This window comes from Pecten maximus, unplaced genomic scaffold (assembly GCF_902652985.1).
Source record: "Pecten maximus unplaced genomic scaffold, xPecMax1.1, whole genome shotgun sequence".
Lineage (NCBI taxonomy): Eukaryota > Metazoa > Mollusca > Bivalvia > Pectinida > Pectinidae > Pecten > Pecten maximus.
The window spans coordinates 64161-91493 of record NW_022982795.1 but is presented as its reverse complement, the minus strand read 5'-3'; the positions used below and the strand labels follow the sequence as shown (position 1 = coordinate 91493).

At 39.0% G+C, this 27333-nt stretch overlaps 1 protein-coding gene across 1 annotated transcript in view; it reads right to left on the bottom strand.

Moving 5' to 3' along the window:
* Positions 1-733: 733 nt before the first annotated feature.
* LOC117320962 overlaps positions 734-27333 on the bottom strand; it is a gene marked incomplete at its 3' end in the record, with an annotated part of 28178 nt that continues 1578 nt past the window's right edge. Inside the window, 4 exon segments of the mRNA XM_033875450.1 lie at positions 734-1691; positions 2239-2582; positions 10558-10673; positions 12766-13059. Of these exon segments, the coding sequence (XP_033731341.1) occupies positions 734-1691; positions 2239-2582; positions 10558-10673; positions 12766-13059 (1712 nt within the window).

Below are 27333 nucleotides of genomic sequence, written 5' to 3'. Positions count from 1 at the left end.
CATATCATTTTCCCACATAAACTTTAGTAAATTTCATCCCCTCCTCAAGGCTAACGCGAGCTAAAGTATAATGAAATCCACAATTTACACAAAGCTTATTTTAAGACTCTTGCATCTATGAAGAATATTTGATGTCATATATTGAGAATTAGAAGACTTTTGAAAATCAAGTCAATATTTCACCGCCCGTAAGGCCCTTTGAGTCATATGGGGCCAATATTTGCATACCATCAAACTACCATCCTATACTGATCATTCCAGCCATGTTTGAGTTAACATTAAAAGGTCGGAATTCAAAATGTATTTTCCCTAACATATTTAAACCGTAATTTTTTCTGTGTGTGTTATTGGCACATGAATGGCAACAAACTGTTACCCTCTGTTAGCCAACAGTTTTTTGTCGACTAACTATTACTCAATACCACCTTTATGCCGGAATCCATCCCTCCGCGGGGTCAATTTTAAAGTCTCCTTCATACAGATATGTTCCCAAACTAATCTGAAAACCAAATCTCTTCATCCATATGAATGAATAATCTATATTTACCTTTAGGTCCAAGATATTGAAACCCTCCCCCAAAAGTTAGCTACAGACTACCCATATAAATTTACTTAAATTTGTTACAGAAGACAATGATTTCCACTAGATAAAAACTGTCTGAGTAATAATGATACTTTACATGATATGCATTTATTTAAGAGACACACCTTTATAATACTATGTCTGATTTACCTTATCATTCTCACCAAACCATGCCAGCCAATGACATTTTGTCAGGTCGTGAGGATTGTTTTCCCCATCAAAACTCTGAAAGCTGTCCTCATCCTTTTCAAAAGTCTCTGCATTTGGCTTCCTTTCTTTACCCTCATCATCAGAAACCCAAAAGTCACAATGGAGGTAGTCGCTGTACTTTTGATGTCCTTGGCTGGTCATCAAAAGAACATGTTCGATTATACCTTTAATTTTAACCCTCAGGTCTTTCCCAACACCTGCCTTCACATTGTGATTGTGATCATTAAACATCGTGAGTTTGAGCATCTGCCCTTTACAATGAAGGACAAAGTTCCAAATGCTGTTAACATTTCGGCAGATAAACCCTCTCTGTGGCAGTTTGCAGCTGAATTCACCTTTCCGACTCATCTCGTGGTAGGTACATTCTCCAAATACATGCATGCATATTGCAATGGTTTTGTCCCAGATAGCTTGTAGAACAAAGGGATTTTCGAATATCAGACATAATGTTTTAGTGCAATGCACATTATCCTTTCCCAATATTTCTTGTACAATATCTGGTGAGGCCTCTTTCAATAAACAGGGGACAATATATATGTCAGACTTCGTTGCATGTTGTTGGCTGTCTTGAACATCCATTGGTTTTGTTATCAGTCCTAGACATTCCATTACAGATAACAATACCTGGCGATCCTCTTCTGTAATATTGCTCCAGCGTAGATCAAGTACTTCATTGTTTATTTCTGCTGACTTTCTAAACTTCCTCCATATTTGCCTCTGTTTGTTGCCTTCCAGAGATACAAATTTGGTATCTGTGATGATAGCTCCAAAGGCTTTGATAATCCAGTTGATATCTAATATTACTTTCATTTGTTTCTTTTCGTTGTCTGTTAACAATTCCGAGTCTGTTTTCCCAATAATATCAAAGCAAAAAACACTTGCAGCATTATGCAAATATCTGGAATGGAAAAAAAATAATACAATTTTGATTTGATGAATAGAACAGAGAGCAATTAAACTGACACGCTACCATGCCTGCACCTAAAAATAACAGCATTGAATACATTTATTGTTATTTTTTTTTTATCTTAATTGAAAACTAACAGATATCTCGAATTAAAGTGTTTACAATTAAAACGATTATCAAGATGTATCCCTGTATTGAATTAATTGTGAAAACAAAAATTGAAGTTACAGGCTTATAAACTTAGGGATGAGTTCTTTCAAAATGTCATTGTACAAATAAGCTAGGTCTTTATCATTTTTACTCCTTATCACAGATTCGTAACTAACTAAGAACATACTTTTATTGTAATTTAATATGAATATCCTTACTTTTATAACAATCTAATATGAACGTCATTACTTTTAATTATTGCAATATAATATGATTATCTTTAAGTTAATTCAAATAGATTTAATGATTCGTCCAAATGAGAAACAATCATGATAACAGATAATGATTATAATAAAATAATCTAACATGAAAATATGTTGATACATACAGAAGAAATGGGACAAGTTTCCTCTCATCAAGTGGTACCAAAAGCTCTTCATTCAATCTCAGTATCTGTTGTATGTTCAGGAATTTAATTCCTTCTTCTTTTTTCAGCATAATTTTTTTTTCAAGAGCAAGCCAGGATCCAAGAATTTGTTCATGCCAACATGACTGCAAATGGACACATTTCTCTATCTTGCACCATATTTTGAGGTATATTTCTTCATTCTTGCCACTCTTGTTCATATCCGCAAGGAAGAAGAACTCACGTACATGACAGTCCCATATATCTTTAACACCCAGTTTTGCCTCTAGTTTGTCTGAGATTTTGTCACAAATCTCAGATTCGTCCTGAAAGTAAAAATGTCATAACATTAAAGCATCTATGGAAAACAACTGACCCACTGTCCCCGTTACCTACTGTCCAAGTGACCTACTGTCCAAGTGACCTGTCCAAGTGACCTACTGTCCAAGTGATCCACTGTCCAAGTGACCTACTGTCCCAGTGACCCACTGTCCAAGTGACCTACTGTCCAAGTGACCCACTGTCCAACTGACTCACTGTCCCAGTGACCCACTGTCTAAGTGACCTGCTATCAGTGACCTACTGTCCCAGTGACCTATTGTCCCAGTGACCTACTGTCCCAGTGACCTACTGCCCAAATGACATACTGTACCTGTGACCTACTGTCTAATTGATCTACGGTCCCAGTGACCCACTTTCCAAGTGACCTGCTATCAAAGTGACCTACTGTTCTAGTGATCTGCTGTCCAAGTGACCCACTGTTCAAGTGACCTCATTTCCAAGTGACACACTGCCCAAATGACCTACTGTCCCAGTGACCCACTGTCCAAGTGACCTACTGTCCAAGTGACCTACTGTCCCAGTGACCCACTGTCCCAGTGACCCACTGTCCCAGTGACCCACTGTCCCAGTGACCTACTGTCCCAGTGACCCACTGTCCAAGTGACCCACTGTCCAACTGACCCACTGTCCCAGTGACCTATTGTCCCAGTGACCTATTGTCCCAGTGACCTACTGTCCAAGTGACATACTGTCCCAGTGACCTACTGTCCAATTGATCTACTGTCCCAGTGACATACTTTCCAAGTGACCTGCTATCGAAGTGACCTGCTATCGAATTGACCTACTGTTCTTGTTACCTGCTGTCCAAGTGACCCTATTTCCAAGTGACACACTGCCCAAATGACCTACTGTCCCAGTGACCCACTGTCCAAGTGGCCTACTGTCCAAGTGACCCAGTATCCAAGTGACCCTATTTCCAAGTGACACACTGCCCAAATGACTTACTGTCCCATTGACCTACTGTCCCAGTGACCCACTGTCCAAGTGACCCACTGTCCCAGTGACCTACTGTCCCAGTGACCTACTGTCCCAGTGACCTACTGCTCTAGTGACCTACTGTCCAAGTGACCCACTGTCCAAGTGACCCTATTTCCAAGTGACTCATTGTCCAAGTGACATACTGTCAAAGTGACCTACAGTCCAAGAGACCCAACTGTCCAAGTGACTCATTGTCCAAGTGACCTACTGTCCAAGTGACCCACTGTCCAAGTGACCTACTGTCCCAGTGACCCACTGTCCAAGTGACCCACTGTCCCAGTGACCCTATTTCCAAGTGACACACTGCCCAAATGACCTACTGTCCCAGTGACCCAGTCCCAGTGACCTATTGTCCCAGTGACCCACTGTCCAAGTGACCTACTGTCCCAGTGACCTACTGTCCAATTGACCTACTGTCCAATTGATCTACTGTCCAAGTGACCGACTGTTCCAGTGACCTGCTATCAAAGTGACATACTGCTCTAGTGAACTACTGTCCAAGTGACCCACTGTCCAAGTGACCCTATTTCCAAGTGACTCATTGTCCAATTGACATACTGTCAAAGTGACCCACTGTTCAAGTGACCTTATTTCCAAGTGACACACTGCCCAAATGACCTACTGTCCCAGTGACCCACTGTCCAAGTGGCCTACTGTCCAAGTGACCCAGTATCCAAGTGACCCTATTTCCAAGTGACACACTGCCCAAATGACTTACTTCCCCATTGACCTACTGTCCCAGTGACCCACTGTCCAAGTGACCCACTGTCCCAGTGACCTACTGTCCCAGTGACCTACTGTCCCAGTGACCTACTGCTCTAGTGACCTACTGTCCAAGTGACCCACTGTCCAAGTGACCCTATTTCCAAGTGACTCATTGTCCAAGTGACATACTGTCAAAGTGACCTACAGTCCAAGAGACCCAACTGTCCAAGTGACTCATTGTCCAAGTGACCTACTGTCCAAGTGACCCACTGTCCAAGTGACCTACTGTCCCAGTGACCCACTGTCCAAGTGACCTACTGTCCCAGTGACCCTATTTCCAAGTGACACACTGCCCAAATGACCTACTGTCCCAGTGACCCAGTCCCAGTGACCTATTGTCCCAGTGACCCACTGTCCAAGTGACCTACTGTCCCAGTGACCTACTGTCCAATTGACCTACTGTCCAATTGATGTACTGTCCAAGTGACCGACTGTTCCAGTGACCTGCTATCAAAGTGACATACTGCTCTAGTGAACTACTGTCCAAGTGACCCACTGTCCAAGTGACCCTATTTCCAAGTGACTCATTGTCCAATTGACATACTGTCAAAGTGACCCACTGTTCAAGTGACCTTATTTCCAAGTGACACACTGCCCAAATGACCTACTGTCCCAGTGACCCACTGTCCAAGTGACCTACTGTCCAAGTGACCCTATTTCCAAGTGACACACTGCCCAAATGACTTACTGTCCAAGTGACCTACCGTCCCAGTGACCCACTGTCCAAGTGACCCACTGTCCAAGTGACCCACTGTCCCAGTGACCTACTGTCCAAGTGACCCACTGCCCAAATGACCTACTGTCCCTGTGACCTACTGTCCAATTGATCTACTGTCCCAGTGACATACTTTCCAAGTGACCTGCTATCAAATTGACCTACTGTTCTTGTTACCTGCTGTCCAAGTGACCCTATTTCCAAGTGACACACTGCCCAAATGGCCTACTGTCCCAGTGACCCACTGTCCAAGTGTCCTACTGTCCAAGTGACCCAGTATCCAAGTGACCCTATTTCCAAGTGACACACTGCCCAAATGACCTACTGTCCCAGTGACCCACTGTCCCAGTGACCCACTGTCCCAGTGACCTACTGTCCCAGTGACCTACTGTCCAATTGTCCTACTGTCCAATTGATCTACTGTCCAAGTGACCCACTGTTCCAGTGACCTGCTATCAAAGTGACCTGCTGCTCTAGTGACCTACTGTCCAAGTGACCCACTGTCCAAGTGACCCTATTTCCAAGTGACTCATTGTCCAAGTGACATACTGTCAAAGTGACCTACAGTCCATGAGACCCAACTGTCCAAGTGACTCATTGTCCGAGTGACCTACTGTCCAAGTGACCTACTGTCCAGGTGACATACTGTCCTAGTGACCTACTGTCCAAGTGACCCACTTTCCCAGTGACCAATTGTCCAAGTGACCAACTGTCAAAGTGAACTACTGCCCTAGTGACCTACTGTCCTTATGACCTACTACCCCAGTGACCAACTGTCCTAGTGACCCACTGTACCAGTGACCTATTGCCCAAGTGAACCACTGTCCCAGTGACCTACTGTCCCAGTGACCCCCTGTCAAAGTGACCTAATGTCCAAGTGACTTACTATCCAAGTGACCTACTGTCCCAGTTACCGACTGTTCCAGTGATCCACTGTCCCAATGACCTACTATCCGAGTGACCCACTGTCCCAGTGACCTACTGTCCAAGTGTCCCATTGCCCTTGTGACCTACTGTCCATGTGAGCCACTGTCCACGTTACCTACTGTCCAAATGAACCACTGTCCAATTGACCCAATGTCCAAGTGATCCACTGTCCCAAAAGTTGAAGAAGTTTAAAATGTAATTTTCAAGATTGCAGCCATCTTGGATTTCTGACCGACCCGTTAAATAAACAAATAAATAAACACTTGGCCAGGAACATCACAGAATCCTTCCTGGCAAATTAGAGGTGAATCCCACTGGTGGAATTTGAGAAGTTTGAAATACCGTATTTGACCTAATAAGGGCGCGGGTAATTGACAGTGGGGGCACCCTTATTAAGATTAGTTATTCTGAAGTTTAATGAAACAGACTATACCTTATAGCAGAATACCCAAGGTTGTGGAAACGGTAAAATATTCAGTCATAAAAATATTCCAGATGAAGATATCTATTCATTATCATATATTAAGCTTAAACATCACTTGAATACTCATGTAAACTTGTAAACCATGCCAGCTGATCTTTAGACCAGAGAACGTGCGTTCCACCATTTTATGTTCAAAAGTTTACGTACGGCGGACGGCGCAAGCTTCTTACTAGCTTGCATATAGCTTGCAAAGATAAAAATAAGCTTGCCACAAGTTTACTGCATGCACATCTACCCATGGCCCTCTATATTTGTGTGAAGCTTCATTGAAATCTGTTTTAAGTTACATACCAAGGTTCATAACAAAAAGCCAATTGGCCTTAACGGTCACCTGAATTTTTAAAATATTTCGTAGATTTATTTCCTGTAACCTTTGATTTTAAATTTAAGTGTTCACCCTAGCATGCTACAGGTCAAATATCACAGGTTTCTACAGTATTGTAGGTATGTTGGTCCTCCAGAAGACGTTTAAAAGAGTTAAGCATATTTGAGTCTTGAGGCTGTAAATGAAGGTCAAGATCAGTCTCATTCATTTGAACAATTTTCATAGTCTGTTGCTCCAACATGCTATAGGCCAAATATCAGGTCTCTAGGACTCTTGGTTTATGAGAAGAGGTTGTATAAAGATTTAAGCACATTAGAGCCATGTTACCTTGAATGAAGGTCAAGGTCATTCATTTGAAAATCTTGATAGCATATTGTACCAGCATGCTATAGGCCCTATATCAGGTCTCCCGAACTCATGGTTAAGTTGGGATTTAGTTGAAATTTTGATAATTTTCCGGGCACTTCCCGTGTAATCTGGGATGGTTGACACCTATGCCCCGCGCCCCACAGTTGGTATGAAAACCCAAATACATGTATATATCAAGCTCTTATTAAGGAAACAGTAATTTGGTATTTTCGATTAAGTTTCCATGGTGACAGCAAAAATACCGAAAATGGAAGGTCGGCAATAGCAAAAGGCACAACTAGTCTGATATATTCAGAAAGTTTCAAGAAGCTGCTTTGAACAGTTTTGGAGTTATAGCCCGGAAACAAAAGGAAACAGTTATTTGGTATTTTTGATTAAGTTTCCATGGTGACGGAAAAAATACCGAAAATGGAAGGTCCGCAATAGCAAACGGCACAACTAGGGCACTAGTCTGATATATACAGAAATTTTCAAGGAGCTGCGTTGAACGGTTATGGAGTTATAGCCCGGAAAAGAATCTCGGTCGGATACACGGACGGACAGACGGAGCCCAATTTAATATCCCCCGCAAACGCGTTTCGCGGGGGATAATGATCAATGCAGCCCTTCATCCAAGCATGCTGTAGGTCTATCATTGGGTCTCCAGGAGTCTTGGTTAATGAGAAATAGACGTTAAAAGATTTTAACATATTTGACACCTGTGACCTTGAATGAAGGTCAGGGTCATTCATTTGAACAATCTTGATAGCTTTTCAACCAAACATGCTATTTAAACCCAATATCAGATGGACAACGGACAATGGACGACGACAGATGACGGAAAAAAATGCCATTATAATAGGTCCATTAAGACTACTTAATTAAACATGTCACAATGTCCAAAGGCAATAACACTATAAAGGGTCATAACTCTATAGTTATTATTGAAATGGCCCGATTACTAAATTGGAAAAGTTAACATATGATACATGACAAAAGGCTATTGCAATTGGTCACCAGTAGCCTTCGGCTCTGTTGACCTAAGAAGAGGCTCAATGGCCTTAACGGTCATCTGGCTTTCCTTGAAGTTTGCAAGTTTGCTTTAAATACCAGATGTTCAATGGGCCGAAATGCTCATCTGATCTAGGTCAGTTCTGCAGATATTAACTAAAAGCTAATAACCGCTTTATTCAAATATCAGAGTATGCTAGGTTTACTATAGTATTGGCTTAATATTAAGTTTCAGAATCTCTTGGATACATCATTGTTTAAATACTTTAGCCTTTTTGACCAGTACGTAGGTCAAGTTCATTCATTTCCACAAAGTTATAAGTATGTCATCCAAGCATGCTAGAGGCCTAATACTATGTCTCTAGGGTTCATAGTGAAATTAGAAGTAATTTAAAGATTTTAGCGCATTGGACCCCTGTTACCTTGAATGTAGTCAAGGTAATTCATTTGTACAAACTAGGTAGCCTTTCACTCTAGCATGCTACAGACCTAATATCAACTCCCTTGGCCTCGTTGTTATTGAGAAGAAGCTGGTAAAAGATTTTAGCATGTTTGACCCTTTGAATTATCCTAATATTCGAATTTAATGAGTTGTCATTGTTGGTGCAAATTTTGGTCAACATTATACTATCATTATAACGGTTTCCTGTAGTTTTGTCAATATACAGTCACGATAAAGTTTCTTTTGCTTAGTCAAGTCAATGACAATATCATGTACATGTCATGTTCGCAAACGGAAAAACAATGAAACGGAATTCAACCAAATAACAATTTATGAACGTAGCATCAAATAACCGTTTAAATTTAACACAGATTACATTTAAAACGTAACAGAACCATTACGTTATATTGGACACATAATATACTGTTTGATAGGCCTATTTGTTTTACCGCTAACGACACCGTTTCCATTAGCGCAGGAAGTTGAGTTGCACATGTGTGTATAAAATGTTACTGTTACTGAGTTGGTGTGTTATCTGAGTTTATATAGACAACGGTGAACGTTTATACAGACATACTCTGAACACCTCAGAATTAATTACGCTATTGTTTCAGTCATTTAAAGATTTAACAGGCAGCAGTGACTGTTTCATTTTTATATTTGTACAAACAACAGTCGACTACTGATGTGTCAACTTAATTGGTTCCGCTTGAACGAGCAGGTAGATATGTTGTTTGACTGTTAGTAGTGTGTATTATTATTGGCAACCCCTTTGGGAAATTACCTGATGTAACGTAAATATTCGTGTATAGTACACATTTTTTTCAAAATTTGAGAAGTGAAAAAATCCACTGCGCACTACAATTAATGTATACACAAGTATATGCTTTTGCCAGTTAGATGCATTAATGTGATCTGAGATTAATGATCGTTTCCTTCAACAGCAGGATTATGATTTACCAATGCTTAAATGTATATATAGCATTTAGTAAGTAATTAGTTAACAAATAAAGAAATAAATAGTTATTTGGATTTTTAATTCCTTTAATATTGTGTATTTATAAGCAATTACTTGGATTTATCTAAGTAGATCGTGAGTCAAACATCTGCTGTACATAAGATATCATTTGAGCAAGTTGTCGTACTCAGGTCCAAAACGATGTATAATATCTCAATTAACATCAAACAAAACTTGAAATGATATCTCAGTAGTTAGTTATTTCATACTTCTAAATTAATCACCTTATAAATCCAGAGCTTTGCCAGAAACTAATAACGTTCAACTTGTTTATTTACAGTAGCTGTAATACGGCCAGGTTGACACTAATGCCTTCATCTTGTATGGCAGTCACTGACCAACTGGCCATAAAAATTACGATCTGTCAGTGTGAAAACAACTCAAATTTTTCGTCTGCACTGTAAAATCTATCCATTCCACAAGTTTATTTCATTGATATAAAAGTTGTGACCATCACAACGACAGCAGAATTGTTTTCGTATTCAAAATGGCAGCCTTTGTTACATTACGTAAGTCAGCACTGTACTCAGCTTACCAGTCAATCTTGTTATATATCGTGTATAGATACCATAAAAGATCAAACTTCCGTGAAAACCACAAGGTACAATGTAATTGAGGGTATGATTGATATTTTGTTTGCATAAACATCCTAGATGGGACTACTCCAATTTGCTAGCTGACGAGGCCCATCGCAGTTATTTCATCATTTCAAGAAGGATTTTTATTGTTTGGACCAAATTTTCCCATTGCAGTCTATACAAATTTTTTCGGGTTTTTTCGAATTCAATTTTTTTTTATTAGGATAAAGAGACAATTCGGCCGGGACTGACAAAGTACTTCGAGTTAGGCTTGGTATTCAAATTTTCTGAGTTCGAGTTGATGAAGTTCCAATGTATATCTGGTGAAATGTTGTGTTTTCAAAAACATCATCATGAAGCATACTCACTGTTTTTATTTTGTCCATATGAGAACCAATCAAGATAATTGGTGGAACACTCTCCTTTTCACTAGATTTGCTCTGTGAGTACGTTGCAACTGCATTAAGCCAGTGCGCGATTTCATCTGTAAGAATTATTAAGACTGTGGCTTTATTTAAGCAGATATATCACAAGACTGAGAAAAATTAAAAACAAAATATCGCTAATATAATATTTTTTCTAACAATTTTACCAAAACAGACGGTTAAGAAACAGTTAATACAATCACCATTCTGTAATACAGTATGCTTGTCGAAAATTGCTAAAGTAAATAGGTCACACAAGTCAGATTAAAGCCTTGCAACTATTCTTTAGTCAAAAATGTTTGTTCATCATTCAAGAAATATTCTACACATAGTGATCATTGATTCTAATGAAATGGTTTGCTGATAAAGCATAGTTTGATCTGGACATAAACTCCAAGTGCCGCATTTGCGGGGTGTAAACCTTAGCGTATCTCTACCTTCAACTACAGTATAAAATTATCTGAAAAAGTATGTTGTTTTGGTTTTCAATTCTTGGTTTGCATGGTTGTTTATTTCCACTTTCATGAAAAAGGGGGAAATGTCAAAAACTCATATGTACACATATTTTGGTGAATGAAACTAACAAGAGGCCCAGAGGGCCTGTATCGCTCACCTGGATTTCATGAGATATATGAAACAAGAATGATTAAGTATATTTGTCACTGGTATTGCTATCTCAATATATTATAGGCATTTTATATGGGTACGTGAGGTTTTTATGCCAAAAAATGCATTAATCCATGAAATGAAACTGACTTTTGGGGCAACCCCATAGGGATGCTACCACACAAATGTGAGTGATATCCATGGCTTAGTTTCAGAAAAGAAGTTGTTTAAACCAATTGACCTCTTTTGACCCCGCCCTCTGCACCCCGGGGGGTCAGTTCCTTCCTTAATAAAATTTTGAATCCTTACCCAAAAGGATGCTACTAGTCAAATATGAGCTGTTTCAGAGAAGAAGTTGTTCATATCAATTTAGCCAAATTGACCCCTTTTAGCCCCACCCCTCAGCCCCCTGGTGGGCCGGGTCAACCCTAAAATTTGTACAATTTTGAATCCCTACCTCATGACCATGCTACCATACAAATGAGAGTGATATCTATTGCTTAGTTTCAGAGAAGAAGTTGTTTATATCAGTTTAACCAAATTGACCCCTTTTGGCCCCACCCCTCAGCCCCAAGGGGGTTGGCCCGGTCATTTGTTTAATTTTGAATCCTGAACCCAAGGGAATTCTACCAGTCAAATATTAGAGATATCCATTGCTTAGTTTCAGAGAAAGAGTTGTTTATGTCAATTCTGCCAAAATGACCCCTTTTGGCCCCGCCTCTCAGCCCCAAGGGGGTTGGCCCGGTCATTTGTTTAATTTTGAATCCTGAACCCAAGGGAATTCTACCAGTCAAATATTAGAGATATCCATTGCCTAGTTTCAGAGAAAGAGTTGTTTATGTCAATTCTGCCAAAATGACCCCTTTTGGCCCCGCCTCTCAGCCCCCAGGGAGGTCACGATCGGCCCAACTATTTGTAGAATTTTGAATCCCAACCCCAAAGGGATGCTCACAGTCAAATATGAGCAATATCTTTTGCTTGGTTTCAGAGAAGTTGTTCATATCAATTTAGCCAAATTGACCCCTCTTGGCCCCGCCCCTCAGGCCCCCGTGGGGTGAACCTCACCATTTGTACAATTTTGAATCCCCACTCAATAGTGATGCTACCAGGCAAATATGAGCAATATCCATTGCTCGGTTTCAGAGAAGAAGTCATTTATATCAATATAGCCCAATTGACCACATTTGACCCCGCCCCTCGGGCCCCTGGGGGTCAGCCCAATCATTTGTACAACTTTGAATCCCCACCCAATAGTGATGCTACCAGGAAAATATGAGCAATATCCATTGCTTGGTTTCAGAGAAGGAGTTGTTTATATCAATAGAGCCAAATTGACCCCTTTTGGCCCCGCCCCTCAGACCCCTGGGGGTCAGCCCCACCATTTGTACAATTTTGAGTCCACACCCCATAGGGATGCTTCTGACAAAATTTGGTCAAATTCTGATCAGTGGTTATGGAGAAGAAGTCAATTGTTGACGGACGGACGGACGGACCAGGTGAGCTAATCAGTTAAAACTTAGAACATCTGGATGTAAAATCACTCACCGACAATGATATCTTGCTTGTCTGGATTTTCCCACAAGGAAACATCAAATACCAGCAGGTATATACTGTTTGTCGACATGACACAGTGATGCCAAGTGTGAAACACTTCATCTCCTCCAAAATCAAACAAAGTTACATAAGCTGTGGATGGGTCATCAACACTATCAACTTCCTTATTTAAATCTGCAATTTCTTTTGTTTGGTCTTCTGTGATCGGTTGCGGAGGATGTTCGTATACAGTTGTATGTGATGCTACAGCCCCCTCTTCTGATTGACCAGGATATCCAGTATCATCTGTAAATAACAAATTTGAATATTAAAGCATACAATCAATTTGCCTTCTATTATATATTTATCTTACTACAAAATGACATGTTTTAGTTTTGTTTTTTATAAAATGAACATAGAATTCTGCTTAGATTTATCTGTATGAGTTTATCAGCTCAGAAAGAACTGTAACGGGGAAGTATTACCCGATTTAAATATTTTTACAGTTTAATATGATATGGTTCAGTTATTATATGATATGGTTCAGCTATTATATGATGTGGTTCAGTTATTATATGACGTGGTTCAGCTAATATATGATGTGGTTCAGTTATTATATGACGTGGTTCAGTTATTATATGACGTGGTTCAGTTATTATATGATATGGTTCAGCTATGATATGGTTCAGTTATTATATGATATGGTTCAGTTATTATTATATGATGTGGTTCAGTTATTATATGATATGGTTCAGTTATTATTATATGATGTGGTTCAGTTATTATATGATATGGTTCAGTTATTATATGATATGGTTCAGTTATTATTATATGATGTGGTTCAGTTATTATATGATATGGTTCAGTTATTATTATATGATGTGGTTCAGTTATTATATGATATGGTTCAGTTATTTTATGATATGGTTCAGTTATTATATGATATGGTTCAGTTATTATTATATGATGTGGTTCAGTTATTATATGATGTGGTTCAGTTATTATATGATGTGGTTAAGTGATAATATATTGTGGTTCAGCTAATATATGATATGGTTCAGCTATTATATGATATGGTTCAGTTATTATATAATGTGGTTTAGCTATTATATGATATGGTTCAGCTATTATATGATGTGGTTCAGCTATTATACGATGTGGTTAAGCTATTATATGATGTGGTTCAGTTATTTTATATTGTGGTTCAGCTATTATATGATATGGTTCAGATATTATACAATATGGTTCAGTTATTATATATGGTTCAGCTATTATATGATGTGGTTCAGTTATTATATGATGTGGTTAAGTGAAAATATATTGTGGTTCAGCTATTATATGATATGGTTCAGCTATTATATGATGTGGTTCAGCTATTATATGATATGGTTCAGTTATTATATAATGTGGTTTAGCTATTATATGATATGGTTCAGCCATTATATGATGTGGTTCAGCTATTATATGATGTGGTTAAGCTATTATATGATGTGGTTCAGTTATTTTATAGTGTGGTTCAGCTATTATATGATATGGTTCAGCTATTATATGATGTGGTTCAGATATTATACAATATGGTTCAGTTATTATATATGGTTCAGCTATTATATGATGTGGTTCAACTATTATATGATGTGGTTCAACTATTATATGATGTGGTTCAGTTATTATATGATGTGGTTCAGTTATATGATGTGGTTCAGTTATTATATGATGTGGTTCAGTTATTATATGATATGGTTCAGTTATTATATATTGTGGTTCAGCTAATATATGATATGGTTCAGTTATTATATGATGTGGTTCAGTTATTATATGATGTGGTTCAGTTATTATATGATGTGGTTCAGTTATTATATATTGTGGTTCAGCTAATATATGATATGGTTCAGCTATTATATGATATGGTTCAGTTATTATATGATGTGGTTCAGCTATTATATGATATGGTTCAGCTATTATATAATGTGGTTCAGCTATTATATGATGTGGTTCAGTTATTATATAATGTGGTTCAGTTATTATATGATGTGGTTCAATTATTATATGATGTGGTTCAGTTATTATATGATTTGGTTCAGTTATTTTATGATATGGTTCAGCTATTATATGATGTGGTTCAGTTATTATATGATGTGGTTCAGTTATTATATGATATGTCTCAGCTATTATATGATTTGGTTCAGCTATTATATTATGTGGTTCAGCTATCATATGATGTGGTTCAGTTATTATATGATGTGGTTCAGTTATTATATATGGTTCAGTTATTATATGATGTGGTTCAGTTATTATATATGGTTCAGCTATTATATGATGTGGTTCAGTTATTATACAATATGGTTCAGCTATTATATGATATGGTTCAGCTATTATATGATATGGTTCAGTTATTATACGATATGGTTCAGCTATTATATGATGTGGTTCAGTTATTATATATGGTTCAGTTATTATATGATGTGGTTCAGTTATTATATGGTATGGTTAAGCTATTATATGATGTGGTTCAGTTATTATATGATGTGGTTCAGTTATTATATGTGGTTCAGTTATCATATGATACTGTTCAGCTATTGTATGATATGGTTCAGCTATTATATGATATGGTTAAGCTATTATACGATATGGTTCAGCTATTATATGATATGGTTCAGTTATTAGATCATAACACATAAGTCAGCTCTGGCGTTTACATTACAACAACAGTTCATATACATGTAATACATGTCAACCACTGAAACCTCCAATGAGGGAGATCTCTCTCATTCCACATCCAAAATGAGGGAGAAAGTGCGCAAAAAAAGAATGTGACATTTTTGTTGTATTTTGGGGATGTTCTTCATGAGCTTGCACAGGTGTAAATTACCTCAAGCTACATTTTAATATTTAAATTTGACAACAATAGTTAATTTTAAAGAATGGTAATAAAAAAAATTGAAAAAAATGATTAATTCTTTTTAAAAAATGTTTTCAGAAATTCCATTGATAGGAACAGTATTTAGTGAATTTTTAATGATGTAGTCACTTGAAATCTGCAACCAGTATACAAAAGTAACTACTTGTTCTAAAATATTTGTAAATGTATTTATCAAATTATCTCCCTTCCTTTCTCAAACAATAATTACACAGTAATTGATCAATTTTTGTTTTACTACTAGTTCTATTGTGACATAGGCCTAAAACAAACTTCTTAAAAAGTGTTTTTATTTTTTTCTAACCCAAATTAAAATCCGGTTTTTTGTGGTAGTTTACGACTTTATATTAGTATCGTCCAATTAAAGATGGCAGCAGTACAAACGCTGGTACTGACAGCTACGATTAAGAAAGGCATTATTGGCTTTGATGTGAGTAAATCTTGTTGACAGATATTACCAGTGTTTGTTCTTGAAGTGAAGTGATATATCCTAGTTGTAATCAAACAAGAGATCCCAGAGGGATCTTGGCGCCCACCATTGAATGATCTTTATAGGTTCTATGTCAGATTGATCTTCTCTCTATTTTTCCCTTCCTTTTACTAATCTGTGCAAATTGAGATATCCCTCCAGTACTTTTCAAACAAGGGAATCCTAGCTATATAAGAAATTTGAGATTTAACGATAATGGCTGTTTGTTTGCCAGGTTGTTTTCAGGACAGACTGGTCCAAAAATGCAATACAAGGGACCAAGGGGAACCTACATATGAAATTTGAGAAAGATCCCTTCAGTACTTTGAGAAATAGAGATAACAAACTTAAATTGTCAAAATCCAAGATGGCGGTCTGTCTGCCATATTGTTTTCCAATTGATCTCAAAATGCAATAAGCATAATGAGGCACCAAGGGGAACCTCCATATGAAATTTGAGAAAGATCCCTTCAGTACTTTCTCAGAAATAGCGATAACAAACTTCAGTTGTCAAAATCCAAGATGGCTGCCTGTCGGCCATGTTGTTTTCAGATTGGTCTCAAAACGCAATATGCATAACTAGGCACCAAGGGAAACTTACATATGAAATTTGAGAAAGATCCCTTAAATACTTTCTCAGAAATAGTGATAACAAACTTCAATTGTCAAATCCAAGATGGCTGCCTGTCGGCCATGTTGTTTTCCGATTGGTCTCAAAACGCAATATGCATAAAGAGGCACCAAGGGGAACCTACATATGAAATTTGAGAAAGATCCCTTCAGTACTTTCTGAGAAATAGCGATAACAAACTTCAATTGTCAAAATCCAAGATGGCTGCCTGTCGGCCATGTTATTTTCAGATTGGTCTCAAAATGCAATATGCATAACCAGGCACCGAGGGGAACCTACATATGAAATTTGAGAAAGATCCCTTCAGTACTTTCTGAGAAATAGCGATAACAAACTTCAATTGTCAAAATCCAAGATGGCTGCCTGTCGGCCATTTTTTTCCCTGATTGGTCTCAAAACGCAATATGCATAACTAGGCACCAAGGGGCCCCTTCATATGAAATTTGAGAAAGATCCCTTCAGTACTTTCTCAGAAATAGCGATAACAAACTTCAATTGTCAAAATCCAAGATGGCTGCCTGTCGGCCATGTTATTTTCAGATTGGTCTCAAAATGCAATATGCATAACTTGGCACCAAGGGAAACCTTCATATGAAATTTGAGAAAGATCCCTTCAGTACTTTCTCAGAAATAGCGATAACAAACTTCAATTGTCAAAATCCAAGATAGCTGCCTGTCGGCCATGTTGTTTTCCGATTGGTCTCAAAACGCAATATGCATAACTAGGCACCAAGGGGAACCTACATATGAAATTTGAGAAAGATCCCTTCAGTACTTTCTGAGAAATAGCGATAACAAACTTCAATTGTCAAAATCCAAGATGGCTGCCTGTCGGCCATGTTGTTTTCCGATTGGTCTCAAAACGCAATATGCATAACTAGGCACCAAGGGGAACCTTCATATGAAATTTGAGAAAGATCCCTTCAGTACTTTCTGAGAAATAGCGATAACAAGAATTGTTTACGGACGGAGGGACGGACGGAGGGACGGACGAGGGACGGACGGAGGGACGGACGGACGGACGACGGACCACGGAGGCAGGGCGATTTGAATAGCCCACCATCTGATGATGGTGGGCTAAAAATTAACTGACCTATCTCACGAAGCCCCAGGCCAGGGCAGCTACACAGGTGGTGGGATTGTTTCGTTTTCATAATCAGTCTAGGGTCAAAGTGTCTGAGATTTCCAGGGTTTTATGAGATGACTGCTCAAATCCAGGATTTTATCACCGATTTGGGAAATGTACCAAATCGGGATTTAGGGGAAATAATAATGATTTTCCGAGCACTTCCCGTCTAATCCGGGATGGTTGACCACCTATGATGTATAGAGTTTATTGCTATTAACAGATTGCAAAAAAAGGAACCTTAGGACAGAAAATTGTGTACCTACATTCAAATATCAGAGTAGGCTATGTTTATTCATGTCAATAAAATGTTCAGTCCTTTATTCCAGCGTACTATTGGCCTAATATCAGGTCTCGAAGTCTCTTTGCTTTTCAGCAATCATCGCTTAAAGATCTAAACTTATTTGACCCTGTGACCTTTAAATGGTTATTATTTCGAACAACCTTGGTGGCCCTCTACTCAAGCATGCTACAGGCCCAATATGAAATCTCTGGGCTTCTTGGCTATTGAAAAGAAGACGGTTGAAGATTTTAGCCTATTTGACCCATGTTGCCTTGAATGAAGGTCAATGTCATTCATTTGAACAAATGTGGTAGCCCTTTACCCCAGCATGCTAGAGGCCCACAATGAAATATCACGCCTCTTGGTTATTGAGAAGAAATTGTTAAAAGGAAAACTTGACGATCAGGTGGACGACGGACGACGCACCACGCACCACGCACCACAGCATAGCTTGCCAGGTGAGCTAATAATAAATCACCCTAATTCACTACTTTCTAAATGTTTTTATTCTTCATCTGGTTTCTTGAGGGAAGCAACTATAGCTAGCAAATATACATTGGATTGGATACCAATGAAATCAATACAACTTTTAGCTTTTAATTATAAAGTTCTAATTTTGAATGATAACAATGTTAACTCAGAGCTTTTTGGAGAATAATGTTATGTCAATGTTATAACGCAGTTGTTTTCATACAGAAGAAGTTTGAAATAGGTGCTGTTCAGGAAAACCATGATTGCGCAATCATGTTAAAAAATTGCTACCGTTGCTGCCATGTCATACTTTTTTACGATGCCGAAAAATAACAACACTTTGTTGGCTCTCCTTCCTTAACATCCTCACTAATTTCCAGCTCAATGGCACCAGTGAAACCGGAGCAGAAGTTTAAAATGTGTTTTTCAACATGGCTGCCATCTTTGATTTCTGACTGACCAGATAAATAACACCACTTGGTCAGGACCATCTTAGAATCATTTCTGGTAAGTTAGAACAAAATCCCACTAGTGGAATTTGAGAAGAAGTTTGAAATAGGTGTTGATCAGAAGAACCATGATTGCGCAATCATGTTACAAAATGGCCGCCATGGCTGCCATGTCAAAGTCTTACAAGGCCAAAAAATAACAATTTGCTGGCTTTCCTTCCTTAACATCCTCACTAATTTCTAGCTCAATGGCACTTGTGGAACTGGAAAGAAGTTAAAAATGGGTTTTTTTTTCAAGATGGTTGCCATGGCAGCCATCTTGGATTTCTGACTGACCCGATAAATAATAACACTTGGTCAGGACCATCCAAGGATCATTTCATGCAAGTTTCAGCTCATTCTCACCAGTGGAACTTGAGAAGAAGTTTCAAATGTGTTTTTAAAATGGCGGCCATGTGGGATTTCAGACATACCCGAAAAATAATAACACTTGGTCAGGACCATCCCAGCATCATTTCAGGCAAGTTTCAGCTCAATCCCACAGGTGGAACTTGAGAAATGTTTGAAATGTGAAAAGTTTACGCACGACCCAGGACGCACGACGCAACATGATGACTATAGGTCATCCTGACCCTTCAGGTCAGATGACCTAAAAACTGTCAGGATGGCTTGGTTTATTTTGTTTAACGTCCTATTAACAGCTTATGTCATTTAAGGACAGCCTCCCGTGCGTGCGACATGCATGCATGCGTTGAGTGCGCGTGTGTATTGGGAGGCTGCGGTATGTTTGTGTTAAGTCTCCTTGTGATAGGCCGTAACTTTTACCGATTTATAATGCTACCTCACTGAAGCATACTGCCGAAGACACACAAGTTTCAGCTCAATTTCACCAGTGGAACTAACGAACGGCGCACGGCGATGGATGAAGCCCGATGACTGCAGGTCATCCTGACCCTTCAGGACAGATGACCTTAATATTCATAAGTGAAAAATTAAAATATTTGACCTTGACCTAGTATTTGGACCTGATAACTTTGGCCATCAACCTGAATATTTAGTCAGTTAATTGACTCAGTGATTAATTCCAAGGAAATTGTTTTTCTAATGTTATCATTAAATGTTATTAGTGAAAAAATACTGTCATTCTTTAAAAAACAAGAGCCCCATGGGGCTTGTATCGCTCACCTGGTTGGATTTTGACCAAACTTCTAAATAATGTTCATGTTCATTTCGTTAATAGGCTTTTTTTGTCTATCTCGAACAATACTATATATGGTTATAGTGTTGAGATATCAAATGCTTTGAAGAAATAACCCAGAAATGAAGTCCAGACTCTCTAAGGGACTGTATGAAAAGGGATTGGTTTTACAACATGATTGTGTTTATCCTTTAACGTCCAGCTATGCTTTACATGGTTATGGGATGGGAATCTCAACAGTTTCAAAAATATAACCAAAACACTACTGGTAAATCCTTAGGGGTGTGGAAAGACCCCTATACCTACAACATGATTTTGTTGATCTCTTTATGTCTAACAATGCTGTATATAGTTATCGGGTGGGGATCTTAATATCAAAGAAATTAAATAAGCAGGGACAGAAAAAGACCCCAGGGCATATTTGTGGGTTGGTCACAGTAACTATTTATGAAACAAGAGATCCCAGAGGGATCTTGGCGCCCACCATTGAATGATCTTTATAGGTTCCATGTCAGATTGATCTTTTCTCTACTTTTCCCTTTCTCTAAGCCTTACTAATCTGTGTAAATTCAGAAACAGCCCTCTAGTAGTTTTCAAACAAGGGAAACCTATATATAAAATTTAAGATTTAGCGATAATGGCTGTCTGTCGGCCATGTTGTTTTCGGATTGGTCCCAAAATGCAACACCAGGGACCAAGGGGAACCTACATATGAAATTTGAGAAAGATCCCTTCAGTACCTTCTGTAAAATAGCGATAACAAACTTCAATTGTCAAAATACAAGATGGCTGCCTGTCGGCCAGGTTGTTTTCTGAATGGTCTCAAAATGCAATATGCATAACTAGGCACCAAGGGAAACCTACATATGAAGTTTGAGAACGATCCCTTCATTACTTTCTGAGAAATAGCGATAACAATCTTCAATTGTCAAAATCCAAGATGGCTGCCTGTCGGCCATGTTATTTTCCGTTTGGTCTCAAAATGCAATATGCATAACTAGGCACCAAGGGGAACCTATATATGAAATTTGAGAAAGATCTCTTCAGTACATTCTGAGAAATAGCAATAACAAACTTCAATTGTCAAAATCCAAGATGGCTGCCTGTCGGCCATGTTGTTTTCCGATTGGTCTCAAAATGCAATATGCATAACTTGGTACCAAGGGGAACCCACATATGAAATTTGAGAAAGATCCCTTCAGTACTTTCTGAGAAATAGCAATAACAAACTTCAATTGTCAAAATCCAAGATGGCTGCCTGTTGGCCATGTTGTTTTCCGATTGGTCCCAAAATGCAATATGCATAACTAGGCACCAAGGGGATGCTACATATGAAATGTGAGTAAGATCTCGTCAGTGCATTCTGAGAAATAGCGATAACAAACTTCAATTGTCAAAATCCAAGATGGCTGCCTGTCGGCCATGTTGTTTTTTTGATTGGTCTCAAAATGCAATATGCATAACTTGGTACCAAGGGGAACCTACATATGAAATTTGAGAAAGATCCCTTCAGTACTTTCTGAGAAATAGCAATAACAAACTTCAATTGTCAAAATCCAAGATGGCTGCCTGTCGGCCATGTTGTTTTGCGATTGGTCTCAAAATGCGATATGCATAACTAGGCACCAAGGGGAACCTACATATGAAATTTGAGAAAGATCCCTTCAGTACTTTCTGAGAAATAGCGATAACAAACTTCAATTGTCAAAATCCAAGATGGCTGTCTGTCGGCCATGTTGTTTTCCGATTGTTCTCAAAATGCAATATGCATAACTAGGCACCAAGGGGAACCTACATCTGAAATTTGAGAAAGATCCCTTCAGTACTTTCTGAGAAATAGCGATAACAAACTTCAATTGTCAAAATCCAAGATGGCTGCCTGTCGGCCATGTTGTTTTCCGATAGGTCTCAAAATGCGATAAGCATAACTAGGTACCAAGGGGAACCTACATATGAAATTTGAGAAAGATCCCTTCAGCACTTTCTGAGAAATAGCGATAACAAGAATTGTTTACGGACGGACGGACGGACGGAGGGACGGACGGACGGACCACGGACCACGGACGCAGGGCGATTTGAATAGCCCACCATCTGATGATGGTGGGCTAAAAATCTGTTTCCCTTTCCCAAGGATGTTTCTGACCAAATTTGGCTAAAATCTATTCAGAACTTTTACAACTAGCGATTTGAAGAGATTAAATTTACCATATTTCTCCAATTGGGTCCTGCCCCTGTAGCTCCCGGGCCGGGGGGTCAGAGTCACCATTTCTGCAGAATCTGTTCTTCCCCCAAGGATGTTTTTGATCAAATTGGGTTCAAATCCATTGATAAGTTTATGACTAGTAGCAATTTAAAGGAATTGCCTCTATTTCCCCTATTTGGTCCAGCTGGGCTAAAAAAATTGAATTTGTTTGCTTGCTTGTTGTGTTTTTTTTTTTAGTTCCTCCTTTTGGACCCCAGGTCTCTTTGGTCCCTAAAAAGCCACACCTTCCATTTATAAATCATCAATATATCCTTCACTCAATTATGCTCATAACTAAATTTTGTCAAAATCAGCTCAGTTGTTCAGGACAAGTAGTGATTTAAATAAGGATTTGCTTCAACTTCCCCTATTAACATACTTGCCAACTTTTTAAAATTCTCATGGGGGAGAAAGTGCGTGAGCGACATTTTTGACCGGAAAACACATTTCACGTGCGACACATTTAGCAAACAAAAACTAAGGGGAGATAATTTGCTATTGGAAAATAAATTCCTTGCATGAACACTTAAGCTTCCTTCCCTCACTGAAAAAAAGGGGGAAAAAACTTATTTCAAAAAAGTATTTACTTAGATATGTTATGAAAATTATGTTGTAAGATAGATGTCAGTCAATTAAATGTAAATTATAACAATGATATCACTTTCTATCAAGCTTTCTCTCCAGCAGTAAACTTGAAAAGAAAATACCTAAAATGTCACGATAAATATCTAGAGTACAATATAATATCTGAATGAAATTTCAAATGTTTCCTTTGGATTACAACAAAGACAATAATACAAAAACAAGAGATCCAAGAGGGATCTTGGCGCCCACCATTGAGTGATCTTCATAGGTTCCATGTCAGATTGATCTTTTCTCTACTTTTCCCTTCATTTTACTAATCTGTGCAAATTGAGACATCCCTCCAGTACTTTTTCAAACAAGGGAATCCTAGCTATATAAGAAATTTGAGATTTAACGATGGCTGTTTGTTTGCCAGGTTGTTTTCAGGACAGACTGGTCAAAAAATGCAACACAAGGGACCAAGGGGAACCTACTTATAAAATTTGAGAAAGATCCCTTCAGTACTTTCTCAGAAATAGTGATAACAAACTTCAACTGTAACAAGAGATCCCAGAGGGATCTTGGCGCCCACCATTGAATGATCTTCATAGGTTCCATGTCAGATTGATCTTTTCTCTACTTTTCCCTTCTTCTAAGTCTTACTAATCTATGTAAATTCAGAAACAGCCCTCTATAGCTAGTACTTTTCAAACAAGGGGAAGCTATATATAAAATTTAAGATTTAGCGATAATGGTTGTCTGTCGACCATGTTGTTTTTGGATTGGTCCCAATATGCAAAAATAGGCACCGAGGGGAACCTACATATGAAATTTTAGAAAGATCCCTTGAGTGCTTTCTGAGAAATAGCGATAACAAACTTCAATTGTCAAAATCCAAGATGGCTGCCTGTCGGCCATGTTGTTTTCTGATTAGTTTCAAAATTCAATATGCATAACAAGGCATCAAGGGGAACCTACATATGAAATTTGGGAAAGATTCCTTCAGTACTTACTGAGAAATAGCGATAACAAACTTCAATTGTCAAAATCCAAGATGGCTGCCTGTCGGCCATGTTGTTATCCGATTGGTCTCAAAACGTAGTATGTATAACTAGGCACCAAGGGGAACCTTCATATGAAATTTGAGAAAGATCCCTTCAGTACTTTCTCAGAAATAGCGATAACAAACTTCCATTGTCAAAATCCAAGATGGCTGACTATCGGCCATGTTGTTATCCGATTGGTTTCAAAACGCAATATGCATAACTAGGCACCAAGGGAAACCTACATATGAAATTTCAGAAAGATCCCCTATATCCTTTCTCAGAAATAGTGATAACAAGAGGCCCATGGGCCTTAACGGTCATCTGACAAACACTTACACTTACAGCAGGGACACACCCCTCAATCCAGCATTATTACCGTAAATCATTTATCGCAGCCAGTTATGTTTTAGATCAAATTTGGTTTTTATCCATTTAGCTTGTCCAGGAAGAGCAGCATCATAAAGCAAAATTTTAGCCAAGTTCCCATTTTTGGGGCATGCCCCTCTGTGTCCCAATGGGTCAGACAAGACTCATTTATATCAATTAGGATTGCCTTTCCCCAATGATGTTTCATGCTAAATATAGTTGTAATCAATTAAGGCATTAAGGAGGAATTGCATTTTAAAGAAATGTTTAACCTAAGCGCTCCTTTTGCCCCATCTTTTTTTCCCCAGGGGTCAAACCTGTCTCATTAAAAAATATGATTGCCGTCACCTTATATTTCACATCAAATTAGGTTGTAATCCACCAAAAGGTTAGGGAGGATTAGGATTTAACAGAAAATATTCACCAAAGTTCCCCTTTTGGGGCCCTGCCCCTAAGGCCCCAGGGGTCTCACTAGCCTCGTTTATATAAAATATGACCACCCTTCCCAAAGGATGTTTCACACCATAATTCGTATTAATCCACCCAAGGGTTAGAGAGAAGTAGGATTTATAGCAAAAATTCACCAAAGTTCCCCTTTTGGGGCCCCGCCCCTCTGGCCCTAGGGGTCAAACCAGCCTCATTTATATAAAATATGATTGTCCTCCTCCAATGATGTTTCACACCAAATTTGGTAATAATTCACTATGGGGGTTAGGAGGAGTAGTATTGTAAAGCAAAATTTCATCAAAGTTCCCCTTTTGGGGCCCTGCCCTTCTGGCCCCAGGGGCCACACCAGCCTAATTTATATAAAATATGACCACCCTCCCCCAATGATGTTTCACACAATATCTGGTTGAAATCCACCAAAGGGTTAAGGAGGAGTAGGATTTTATAGCAAAATTTCATAAAAGTTCCCCTTTTGGGGCCCCGCCCCTCAGGCCCCAGGGGCCACACCAGCCTCATTTATATAAAATATGACCACCCTCCCCCAATGATGTTTCACACAATATCTGGTTGAAATCCACCAAAGGGTTAAGGAGGAGTAGGATTTTATAGCAAAATTTCATCAAAGTTCCCCATTTGGGGCCCCGCCCCTCAGGCCCCAGGGGTCACACTAGCCTCATTTATATAAAATATGACCGCCCTCCCCAAATGATGTTTCACAACATATCTGGTTGAAATCCACTAAAGGGTTAAGGAGGAGTAGGATTTTATAGCAAAATTTCATCAAAGTTCCCCATTTGGGGCCCCGCCCCTCAGGCCCCAGGGATCACACCAGCCTCATTTATATAAAATATGATCACCCTCCCCAAATGATGTTTCACACAATATCTGGTTGAAATCCACCAAAGGGTTAAGGAGGAGTAGGATTTTATAGCAAAATTTCATCAAAGTTCCCCTTTTGGGGCCCCGCCCCTCAGGCCCCAGGGGTCACACCAACTTCATTTATATAAAATATGACCGCCCTCCCCCAATGATGTTTCCAACCAAATTTAGTTGTAATCCACCCAAGGGTAAAGGAGGAGTAGGATTTTATAGCAATATTCACCTAAGTTCCCTTTTCGGCGCCCCGCCCTTCTGGCCCCAGGGGTCAGACCAGCCTCATTTATATAAAATATGATTGCCCTCCCCCAATGATGCTTCAAACCAAATTTGGAAGTAATCCACCCAAGCGTTAAGGAGGAGTAGCGTTTTGAAAGAAAAAGTTTACGGACGGCGCACGGCGGACGGCGGACGGCGGACGACGACGGACGAAGCACGATGACTATAGGTCATCCTGACCCTTTGGGTCAGATGACCTAACAAACTTCAATTGTCAAAATCCAAGATGGCTGCCTGTCGGCCATACTGTTTTCTGATTGGTCTCAAAACGCAATATGCATAACTAGGCACCAAGGGGAACTTACATATGAAATTTCAGAAAGATCCCTTCAGTACATTCTCAGAAATAGCGATAACAAACTTCAATTGTCAAAATCCAAGATGGCTGCCCGTCGGCCATGTTGTTTTCGGATTGGTCTCAAATCGCAATATGCATAACTAGGCACCAAGGGGAACTTACATATGAAATTTCAGAAAGATCCCTTCAGTACTTTCTCAGAAATAGCGATAACAAACTTCAATTGTCAAAATCCAAGATGGCTGCCTGTCGGCCATGTTGTTTTCTGATTGGTCTCAAAACGCAAAATGCATAACTAGGCACCAAGGGGAACCTTCATATGAAATTTGAGAAAGATCCCTTCAGTACTTTCTGAGAAATAGCGATAACAAGAATTGTTTACGGACGGAGGGACGGACGGACGACGGACCACGGACGCAGGGCGATTTGAATAGCCCACCATCATCAGATGGTGGGCTAAAAATATATAAAAAGGGCTGATGCTACGGTGATTGAAACGACGTTACCTACCGGCAACCAGGCCTTCGGTCTAAATGGTCGTTATTGTGAATTTATTTCCTTGAGCTAATTATCTAAAGATCAGCCAATGTTTAAATGTAGTTAACATTCCAATAAGTAATCTGTCACATTCGATACTCCGTTGATAACATTGCCAGTGTTGTTTTCACTTTTACTGTCCGAGATATACTGTCAAGTAGAGGTCATTTATGCGCTTGACATCAAAGGCAGTATAGGAAGCCATTTTCAAGCGTTTAATCAACCATGACTGACCTGCTACAAAACCATCACCACGCGTCCTCAGCTTAATTGGTTTTAATTAATTGTTTATTTATCGGGGTATTGTCACCCTTGCAGTCAGTAAAGTGTCAGAATTTCGTTACGGTCTGTGAGCAGGTCAGTTAACTGACCAATGCCGGG